Source organism: Callospermophilus lateralis, chromosome 18, assembly GCF_048772815.1.
Source record: "Callospermophilus lateralis isolate mCalLat2 chromosome 18, mCalLat2.hap1, whole genome shotgun sequence".
NCBI classification, from domain to species: Eukaryota; Metazoa; Chordata; class Mammalia; order Rodentia; family Sciuridae; genus Callospermophilus; species Callospermophilus lateralis.
Genome location: NC_135322.1, coordinates 4,436,285 through 4,448,296, shown reverse-complemented (window position 1 = coordinate 4,448,296; position 12,012 = coordinate 4,436,285). Strand labels below are relative to the sequence as shown.

The 12,012-nt window shown below is 40.3% G+C and overlaps 1 protein-coding gene across 1 annotated transcript; it reads right to left on the bottom strand.

Moving 5' to 3' along the window:
- Positions 1-10,865: 10,865 nt before the first annotated feature.
- Positions 10,866-11,804, bottom strand: LOC143384237 (vomeronasal type-1 receptor 4-like). The gene has a single exon (XM_076839286.1). It carries the CDS (start codon positions 11,802-11,804, stop codon positions 10,866-10,868), a length of 939 nt encoding a protein of 312 aa, XP_076695401.1.
- Positions 11,805-12,012: the final 208 nt, after the last annotated feature.

The following is a 12,012-nucleotide window of genomic DNA, read 5'->3' as shown; positions in this document are numbered from 1 at the left end:
ATGCTAAGCCAAATAACCAATCCCACAAAACGAAAGGCTGAATGTTTTCCCTAATATGTGGATGCTAATTCACAATAAGTCAGTGGGTACTAGAGAAGAATAGCATTACCTTAGATTAGGTAGAGAGAAGTGATGGGACAGGAGGGCAGGGGATGTGGCGATAGGAAAGATAGTAGAATGAAACACATATTACTGTATGTATATATGTGACTAATGACCAATATGATTCTGAAACATGAACACTCAGAAAAATGAGAAATTATATCCCATATATGTATGATGTATCACAGTGGATAAATGCATTCTACTCTCATGTATAACTAATTAATACAAATAAAATATTTTTTAAAATATACTACCTTATAGATGACATATTAGATTTTATTAAAATGAAAATTAGTTTCTCTAAAAGACATACACACTGTTTTAGCTTTTTTTTGCTGCTGATGGGGAGAATTTTAAAGGAGGAAAAGTTTATTCAGGGGTTTACAGTTTCAGAAGTCTCCATCCATACAAGGCAGGCTCCATTCCTCTGGGTTCAAGGTAAGGCAGAACATCATGGCAGAGGAGTGTGACAGGGAGGAGGAACTCACATGAGCAGCAGGAAGCACAGAGAGTTCATTCACCAGAGACAACTATGAACCCAAAGCCACACCCCAATTCCTACCTCCTCCAGGTGCCCCCCACCACTTCTGTTACCACTCAGTTAACCCCTATCAGGGAATTAATTCACTGTATGGGTTAAGACTCTTGCAACCCAATCATTTTTTTCCTCTGAACCTTCTTGCACTCTCTCACATGTTAGATTTTGGGGGACACCTCACACCAAACCTTAACACACGTGTGCAAAGAGACAGCAGGTACAGACAGGAAAAACAGAAAGGAACACCTAGTACAAGACAGAGACAGACACTGAAATGACAGGAATCTGGACACATGAACATAATGCTAGATCTGGAACTCAGAGTTTGCTATTTCTACACTGTTGTGCTCTGTATTTCACCAGATGAGCCGGGGGGGTGGGTGGCTGGTGGTGTAAAATTAATGTCTTCTCAGGTCTCTTATGAGATGGTGCCTTGCTCCGCGCCTGCACAGTGATGTTCTAAATTTCACGGTATATGCAAGTGGTCTTGAATGTCCCTGATCTTAAATGACTGATGACAGAAGTGGAGAACAGGAGGAAAAAAGAAAGGAGAGAGAGAGAGAGAGAGAAAGAGAGAGAGAGAGAGAGAGAGAGAGAGAGAGAGAGAGAGAGAGAGAGAGACCGAGAGACCCTTTGAATTGCAGAGGAGAAAAAATATATCTTGTAATGCCTGTTACACCTGAGGGTGTGACCTTGGCTGTCTGCTTCTGTGTCAGCAGCTTCAAGGCTAACTGGGCAATCAGCAATGAGAGCACAGGTCCCTAGTGGACACACAGGTTCCCATAGCCCAGCCTGTCCTCTATAAGCTGAGTCCAGGCTGTGGCAGGAGACCATACACATGGCTGATGACTCAGGAATGGGATGCTGCTGTGCCAAGATCTAAAAACTTTCAAATTAATTTCCCTGTCCACTCAAGCTGTGTCCTGGAGTTTCAAGTCCTCAGTGTCCTCCAGACAGTTCCTGGAGAATCATCCCATCCCACATCTAAGGCAGTGAAGCCGTTGTCTGTGGGGAGACAGTCCTGGGGCTCCTACCCACAGTCTTCCCAGGATCCTCTCCCACTGAGGACTTTAGACCCCAGGTCTAACCTTGAATGTGTGGTGCCAGGACATTGATAGGACTGAGGGAGTCAGGAGAGGGGGAAGGGGGAGCCTGGACAGGAGTCGGCTCAGAAGGGAAGGGGTGTCATCCTGGGTGAGGCAGTGACAGGTGAGGACAGAATGTCAACATTTTCAGAAGATGTTGAAGTTCATTGTATGCTTTATAAAAAGATTCAAATCACTACCAGTAACTATGAGATAATAAATCTGAGTGGAACAATGATGTCTTCAAACAAAAGAAAACAGGCAAGTCTGAGGTTTTATGATAGAGAGGTAGTTAACCAGAGGAACTGTTACAACCAAGGGGAACACAGCAGAGTTATGTGGTTCAAAGTGAGCAGTGGGCAGTGCCCTGGTTTCCAGTTCCTGCAGCCACCCTCTCACTTGCAGGTGGGCAGGTGGCCCCTCACACCCACTGCAGGCCCATGCTATCCCTGGTAGGGATCAAGAAGCTCCTGGGTCCCTGCTGGTGCCGCCCTGACCCTCCCAACTGCACGCTGTTCCCAATAGCATCCAGGCGTCTTCTTTCCACACATCAAGGAAGGTGAAGAATGCCTGCAGACAGAGGGGAGGGGAGAACCAGCAGGGAATGGATCTTTTCAGGAAATAGGCTGAAGGAGATGCCAGTTGGATAGGGCTGTTCTATCCCCTGCAGCATCTAGGAATGGGGTAGGTGGCCTACAACCAGCACCCAGAGCTTGGCAGATAACATGAGCTGGAAGAAGTCTCTGGACCCAAAGACCACGGTGCTCACACAGCCTCAGGGCCACGTGGGGAGAGCACACTCGCAGCTGGCGTGGAGTTACTTGGAGACGGAGTCCTAGCCGTCAGGAAGTGGAGAGAGGCTGGAGTGAAGGTGGAGGTTGCTCTTCAGGGAGTGCAGAGACACACGGAATGCAGAAGAAGATGCTGCTGAGCTTGTTGGTGGCGACTTACTACCAGGATTTGGACTGAGTGGACTGGGAGAGTTCTGGAAAGGTTGCCAACAGTCTTGGATGCTGAACCGAGGACCCCTCGATTCTGGCAGATGTTACCTGAGAGCCAGGGCTGCAGGGGAAGCAGATGGGCACACAGCTGTGCTGGGCGGACCTGGTGATGTGGGTTCCCAGACGAGGGGGACCTTCCTATGGCCACTTGGCATCTGCACACAGGCTCCCTGCCTTCCTCAACAGAGAAGGGTGTCTAGGGAAGACCATGCTGCACTCTCACTTGTCTCCTCTCATTCTAGTGGTAAACTAGCTCACCTGTACACATGTATTTAGGCAGTGTGAGTATGTGCATGCTCAGATCTGTTTTCATGGGGGAATAGATGGAAAACATGTTGAGTAAAAACACAACTTACTTAAAGATGCTTTATTTGCAGAAAGTGTTCGCGACAGAAACTCTAAGCCTTATTGGGGGCAAAATATAGTTGATACAAGAAATAGCCTCAATACAGATCACATAGCTTGTGTTTATTCAGTCCTCTACAAATATAGAAAGTTGGTTTTGAAAATTATCAGAAGGCTGTTGCTTGAAATAGGAAAACCCTTCAGAGACATTCTGAATAATAATTCATTGTCCCTGTTGGATTGCAACCATGAGATTCACAACAGCTGCATTTTGTATTTGCTTCTCTGCATACATATCGCACAAAGGTATTTGTTTCTGCTCCAAAAGAGCAACATTGAGAAGGGAAACTCCCTTGAGACTTGTTCAATCAAGTACCTGGTCTTCAGCATGACAAGCTGAGCAGGTGGTGTCCCGAGCCAGCACTGGCCTCGTCAAGAGAAAGGCCCTGAGGTAACGGCTACAGTGCAAAGGTGGTTGTGGATGTTCAGCAAATCAGTCCTGACCCTGCTGATGGCCACCCTCACAGAGGTGATGGTCACCTTTCTAATCGTGTCTTGGCACCCAAGGAGAATACATATAACTTGATGTTTACTTTTTTTTTAATGTTCAGTTGAAATCAATCCATAACAACAAGAACAGCCATAACATGTAATATTTTCCTGTCAAGTGCATATGGGAAAGGTAAATTTTACAATACCTTATTTATCCTTGGATAGGAGTTCATGGTATTTTCATGCTGTGAATAATAAAAGCATTTTGTTCATATTTATAAATAATAAAAACAGGAGGAACTAGTGGTGTGAAATTCCTGCAGGCATTTGGCAAACTGTTTGGAAATACATCCTAGAGCTATCTAGGTGTAAACATATGACCAACAAGGGCACCACTGCATACATCCCCAGCAGAGATACACACAAGCATCATGACAACGTGTTGCAGAAACTACCAGTCAGTGCTGATCTTGACGCTCCACACACAAAACCCTACCAAGTGCTCACCTGTCTCCACTGCTGTGACCAATACCTGTGGGTGGGTACTTTGTATAGAAAAGGAATTAATTCAGTTCACATTTCTTCAGATTGAAGAGCATGCTGCCAGCATCTGCTGAGGTCTGGTGAAGGGCTCAGAACAGAGGGATTCCCAATGGTGGGAGCATGTGCAGAAGAGACCACAATGTGGGACAGTGAGGGAGAGACAGAGGAGACACCTGCACTTGCTGTAGGACCACCCATTCTCATGGGAGCTAATATACTCCAGGAGATCACCATTTGTCCTTGCAAGGGTGACTGCCCCAGGACCCAAGGCCCTTCTCCTTGCCTCCACCAACACACAACTACAGAGACAAGGCTTTCAACTCAAAAACATTTTAATGGAAAACCAAAATCATACCCACACCAGGACACGAGTACATCAAGAGAGGAATGCTAAAATTAACTATTTGAAATACTTGATGTTGAATTCATTGCCAAAAACAGGTGGAAGAAAATTATTTAAAATTTATGGAATTTTCTAAATCAAATATAAAAGGGTTCACAGAACAGTTTCTATCGTGTACAGTACAAAACAGGTGATATACTGTGTCATATCCTGGTCACTTTGGGGAATGGTGTTGGGAAATGCAAGAGGAGTTTTCATAGAAACCAAGGGCACTGCTTTTCCACAAAGCAGCTACATGCAAGGTGTGTGGTTACTCTGTGTGATTTTGTTGTGTTATGGTCTGAGCTTAATCAATATGGATTATAAATTATAAATTATATGTCATAAAATATTAATAAGTAGGATTATGATAGAATTATGTGATGAACGTTATAAAATAAATAATGTTAAGCTGTTTCTAAGATGGTAAAAATCATTTTTTTGTATTTCATATGCCCACAAATATGCTCGAACCCAGGATGTGGTTGTCTGTTTTTGCTCTGCAGACTGCTTTCTCATCCCTTGTGTCCTGCTCCCTTGCCTGCACCTACAATTTCAAAGATGTGGTTTTTTTCCCCCTTATAAACCCCACACAATTTGGACCTGGTGATGTTCCTGGCAGAGATAATTCAGGTCCTGAAGGGGATCAGTTGCTGGCTGGCTAAATAAAAAAACTCTAATTTGGACAAAATTCGGACTGAGAATATTTTCTGAGCGACCAGCTGACAACATTTGGAGGTCACAGTGAGATCCATTTTCTTGCAGCCAGAAGATCACTCAGTGACACCCAGGAGGCACAGCGAGCTGGAAAGGATCTAGGGAAGGCCCCTGACACGCATTCCCCAGCCCCAGGTACTGTCTCCATTGGCTCCTGCCAACCCACAGATAGTTTTGCTGAGAACTTCCTGTTCTTCTCCGGGAGGGTAGGTCTGGTCTGTGTGGATCCACATCAGGGGACACAGGCATAGCTGGATGCAGTGGTATTTCCCAAGTTCAGGGCTGTGGTGAGTGTCACCCTCCAGCCCACTGGTTCAGGTCTGATCGTCTGTAGGTTAAATCTGTCTTTGGCTCCTTACCTGTTGCATGTTCTGTGGTCTTTGACTGGTTATTGCAAATCCAAGTCAGTCCACCTCCCATTTGTCCTGTACACCTCTTTAATGTTTCCTGTCCCATTTTCAGGAATGAGAAAACAGCTTTTGTTTGTTTTTTATATTGTCATGTGTACTTAGATTTTGAACCACAATTGACATATGAGCTCATAAATTGAAATTTAAAGATGGATCCAAATACCTTTGTTTCATGTAATTCAAAAAGTTCAATTTAAATTGGGCAAACATATAAAAATGTTTTTAAGTGTGGATATTGGTGACAGTGACTGGGAGACCAATGTTGGAGATTGGGGGTCCCTGATTACTTCATGGTTGTGGCATGTGTGGTAACTGGGAAAGTTCCTATGCAAAGATGTAGTATGCCGAGTTGCTAAGGCAATGCTCTCCATGGGGAGACGCTGTTGCCAGAGTCTTATTATCTTTGAACTTATTCTCAGGCACACAGCTCCTGGGAATGAAGGACCTTCCTTGCTAAAATAACCACAATGGTTCACCCGTTGCTCCTGAATCTGCCATGAAATAGTAACTTTAGACAATGGACTTTCTTGAGAGCTGCACAGTGCTCCTAACAGTGCACGTTGCAACTGTAGAATGTAATTGAGGAAATAGCTGCATACCATTGCTAACTCTCTAACTTTCATGAATACCAAGAGTAATGCTTGCGTAGTCTTTAATCTGATTAATGAGAAATATATAATACAGATTTTCTGGTCTAATTCTTTAGACCAGCTTCTTCATCAGAGAGCAGGGCTCCCCCCAATCTCAGCTGTTTTATCTTCAAGATCTGCCTGTGTGACCTTTATTTCTTTCAATCTCCCATCAACCTTCACCAGACCTGCTAGTTTGTCTGCACTGGTCATGGCATCTAAGGCTACTAATTCACAAGCTTCTCTAGGTGGTCAGTTGCTAAAAAAATGTCTATAAAATATCTAATATCCATTGTTTCTAAAATATTTCTTCAACAGGAAAGAAATGCTGTTCAATGCACATGTCTGAAATCTTAATTATTAAGTAAATTAGATTTAACAAATGTGGGACTAATCATAAATGTGTTTGTTAGAGACATCTGATTAATCTACAAAGTTAAAGTACTAACTGTTAAATATGACAAGTACTCTTAACAATTTCTTAAGGTAATATACTGAAATATTAATGGTGTTTTCATAAATTGGTAAATTTTAAAAAAGTTTAAAATTACTTTATGTTATCACTAAAAACAAGGTTCCTAAAAGCAAAAAGTCCCAACAGGTATAATTCTATATATAAAGAATCTAAAGGTTTCAACTACATTTCAATTAAAGTACTATAAATAACATAAATTATTTCATCTTATTAAAATGGAGTAATTTATCTTAATTCAAAATTCTATAAGGGTTATTTCAGAATATAAACAAAAAGAGGGGTCAACAGATAAAAAAATCACAAGGTTTGATATATAAATATATATTTAAAAATGTTTCTAGGATAAAGTCTTTTTATTATAAAATTGTAATACACCTAAGTAAACAACACAAGGGTCTAAGTAAGTGATAAAAAGGCCTATATAAATAAAGGGTAAATTTTAAAAGGTTAGTGTGTACTTAAGTTGGTTATGTATATATAACATGAATATTTAAAGCTATTCAAAGTTTTTCCCTAAGGTCAAATATTAATGTACATACATAAGCCAAAGTTTAATCTTTTAAAATGACAAGGATTTCTCAAAATATTACAGAGTACCTCACATTGTGTTAAGTTTTAGTTTCTAGAACAAATGGTCTTAAAAAAATTAAGACTTTTTTTTAACTCTGATTAAATGGCAACTGCTAATTTAAAGGATTGTACTACATTACAGAGTATAGATTTTTCTTTAAAAGCTCAACTTAATTAATATAAAAACATCAAGTTAATTGTGATGCTATTACTCTTCTTTATATAATGTGTTCATATCTTCCAGGTATACAAGTCTTTAAAGTAAAAGGTTTAAGAAAACATTTCATCAAGCTAGTCTTCTCCAAACTTGTAAAGTTGTTCCTAATGGTAATTTTAGACTTATACAGAAGAAAAGTTATATGAGGATTTATTTAAAGGTATTTCTAAAATATAATGAGAGCCTGATTTATTTAAAGGTTAATATTATAAAACATTTTACCACTTTTCCACACATAAAGGAAGATTATCAGCTTCAAACCTGAAACACTTTACCTAAGACTTGTGGAGAACACCATCTTACCTGAACTAAGGCTCTGCCTCCCACTGCACTACATGTTAAAATCGCTCCAAAGGAGGCCAGACTTCAGCTTATTTAAAGTTATGAACAAAGATTGATTTTTATCATAAAGATTACTGTGATCTCAAACAGGGGTTATAATATGTAACTCAGCCAAGGTTCAAAATTATGTACAAACTAAATATGTTTTTACTCTTGTTGATTTAGAGTTTTCCTTGTAAACTTTAACTACTGCTATTAATACCTTATAACAATCATCATGCACAGACAGATAGTAAATAAAGGAGCTAAAACTGTAAATCTATAAACATTAAAGTTAAAGCTCAGTCCTCTTACTTTAAAACTGGTAAGACTGACTTGCTAGATGATTAAGGGCAAGGTTTAAATATTAAGGATTAAAAAAGGGGCCAAAAAAAAAAACCCAATATTTGTCTCTTGTCCTTAGTCAGCTTGAACCTACGGGGCAAGGGGAAGAACTCTGGGCCATGTAACCTCCTGATCAGGAAGATTACTTGACTCTTAACAATAGCTAGAACCAAGGTCCATTTGACCATGTTGATCTTAAACACCTAGCAAAAACAGTTAAATCCAAGAAACTACAAATCCTGGACATTTACTGTAATTTAAGATACACATTTATGTTAGAGCCCCCCTACCCAAAAATAAATAAGATTTTTAAAAAAACTGCCCAAATTAAAAGTTCTTAGTCAGTTTAAGGCCTACAGATCTCTAAGCTCCTACACAGGTATTCCCTGTCCCTAAGAGACAAAGATAAAGGGATCTCTACTAAGTTCAAAGGATATGCCGATAAAAAGATATTTTACAGAAATCAGATGACATGAAGTAACTTAATGAAGTGTTCTGATTATATTCCTGATAACTCTGACAATATTAGAGGTTTACATTCCCAAATAAAGGCCCTATTAGGCTTTATGAGGCCTTGTTATGGGGACACCTTCTCAGTTTTTGCACTTACTTATGAAAGAATATTAAATACTTCATGTTACACATGATGCAACATTTATTTTATATTACTCTCATTTCAGGACTCCTGTCTTGTTTCCCTCATAAAAGCACCAACCCCCAGGTGACTTTATGACCTGTTCTTCATGAACCAGACTTTCATCATGGACCCCTTTGATCAACCCAGTTCTCAAAAAGGGACTCCAAATGGCTTGCCCCGCTGCACATCACCCCCCCTCAGCTTGGAAAAATGAGAGCTGTTGTTGCCCTTTTTCTTACAGGAGTAGGAAATCCCTAAAATTAGAAGGGAAAATACAATCAATGTAAATAGGGAATAGGGTCAAGTCACAAAGTGGAGGCTAATTTGGGTCCAAAAATTGTTAGAAGTTCTGAGCTGCTAAAACAACATTTCAAAGGATTAAGCAGACACATAGACTTAGACGTAACACAGTTAGAACAGTCAGTCAACAAGCTTAAAAGCTCTCTCAATTCCTGTTACAAAATAGGAGAGAACTAAACCTTCTGTTTTTGAAACAAGATTGTCTCTGCATGGCCTTAGGAGAAATATGTTGTTTCTATACTAACCACTCCTGGTTAATAAGAGACAACTTATCACAGATGCAAAAAAGATTAAAGGAATAAAAAGACTAAAAAAATTAGTAGTAAAATTTGTTTTCTTGGTCTCCATGGCTCACCACTCTCATGGACAGACCTTTGCTGTTAATTCTCCTTGGACTCTTAATTGTAGTATGTATTCTAAATGGTCTGATGTAGTACACAAAACAACAGATACCATCTATGAACTTACTGGTGTGAAGAACTAGATATGACCCAATGTATACAGAGGAATCAATGATTTGATTAAGTCCCATAAAATCAGTGGGGCATGTTATGGCTGGGCTTGATCAATATTTACTATAGGATATTATAAATTATAGGTTATAAAATATTAATAAGCAGAATAATAAGATTATGTGATATGTGTAATAAATTAAATAATGTTAAGCTGTTTCTAAGATGTTAAAACTTGTTTTCCAGTACTTCATATGCCCACAAATGTGCTCCAGTCCAGGATGTGGCTGTCTGTTTTTGCTCTGCAAACTGTTTTCTCAGTCCTTGGGTCCTGCTTGCTTGCCTTCACCTACGTTTTCAAGGATATGTTTTTTTTTCCCCCTTTTAAACTCCCAAAACTTTGACCTGATGATGTTCCTGGCAGAGACAATTCAGGTACTGCAGGGGACCAGTCGCAAGCTGACCATAAAAAATCAAAATTCTGACTGAGAGTGTTTTCTGAGTGATTAACCCACAACAATTGAGCATCACTTGCCAGATTTGTCCATTAGAGTAGTGTAAACATATATATGTATAAAATTTGGGTCCAAAAATTGTCAGAAGTTCTGAGCTGCTTTTTGTAACAAAACATGTTATTACCCCAGTGTTTGTAATATTTGTAACAAAATATGTTATTACCCCAGTGTTTTCTGTTGTCAGCGTGGCCAGGGTCTTAAGGAAGTTCATATAATAATTAGCTTTTGCAAAGATGAAAAGTGAACAATGAAAATAACACAGCAACAACCAACAAGGAAATTCAATATAACCTATGTCATAAAGAGGACATTCCCCTTAGGTCCAACATTGTGTGAAATATACAATCTAATTTCACTGGATAAAGAGGAATATTGTTTGACAAAATTCACTTTGGTATTTTCCTCAAGAGACACAGCTCACATAAGTATAAAAATGGATAAGTAAAAAAAGAGTACACGTTTTAATAATTAAACCAGAATATCAGGAAAATAATAAAAAGGTATATATTATGTTAAAGTATTTACCATTGCTTCAACTAGTACTATTTTAAATCAGAAACTTCCTTGCTACCCATAATTTTCCAGAACTGTTGCTTGATGGCTATAAACAACCCAACTATATGCATGCACACATGCTCGTATATATTAATACACACATATACACATGCAACACAAATATATACAAGTATCTACATATAAACCACCACTCATATGTGATAGCACTGTGCATTACTGTTTTTTATAACACCATGGGTAAAAAATAAGAATTGTGCAAAATCTTACAAGTTACATGTTTCCCATGATATCATGGGTTCCTTTATTCTGTATCCAGGTAAAGCAGAGCCCAGATACACTGTAGCCTCGGCTCATGAGCAGAAAGGGGCTGACAGCTGGGAAACACCCAGAGACTATTGCAGCTGTGTTCACCAGGAACAAACTGGGATTATAAATAACAGTCAAACAAACTTGAACTATGCAGGAAAGTGTGTAAAAGGAGACAAAGGTGCTCACCAGGAGGAGGATGGTTTTGGTGGCTCTGGACTCAGGAGAGGACCTGAGGGAGCTGGTCTTATGAACATGCCGCATTCTCTGCTTGTGCCTGTGCAGGATGAGCACCATGGAGCTGCTGGCCCAGAGCATGAGCCCCACACACAGGGCATCAGGGAAGGTTAGCAATGCTGCAAACAGTGAATCAGTGGTTGTGTCATGACGGATGCTAGAACAGTATCCATAGTCTTTTAGATTGGTGATGGTTTTGTTCCTCCTATTTGCCATGGTGTACATAAAATTAGTGACATTTAAAAGGAGGGACAGGACCCAGCTCAGGTATATGCAGGAGATGGTGTACTTGGGAGCTTTTATTTTAAGTTCTGCCCACCTGGAGTTCCCAGAACTAATCTTAATGGCCTGAAAGATGCTCAGGAGGCAGATGCTGCAAATGGATACGTTCCTTCCGGCTCTGTGAAGAGCAAAAAGCAGCTTGCATCCAATATCACTGGTGAAATATTTCATTCCAAAGCCTGCCATTGTCTCAGGAACTCCTTTACACAGGAGAGTTAACAAGTTGGCCACAATCAAGTGCTGAAGAATCAAGTCTGTGTGTCTTACCCTGCAACCAGGGAAGTAAAGGACCAGGTAATGGAGGAGAAGAGAGGAATTGCCCAGAACTCCAACCACAGTCTGTGCCAGGAAGATGATTCCTACAGCCACTGCACTGGCTGCCATCCTGCCAGTTCCCTGCGCTGGAAGCCAGAGGGACCTGCAGGGGAACAGGAGGCCTGGGCTGCAAGTGTCCTGTCAGTGGTGACTTATCATTGCCCACTCTACAGAGCTCCCACTGGGAAAACTTAAAGTTTTATTTTCACTAGAAGGTTTTGATGAGGCTCATATGACTAGTTGAGGCATGAAGTGTGTGTAAATCCCTGCTGTGCAG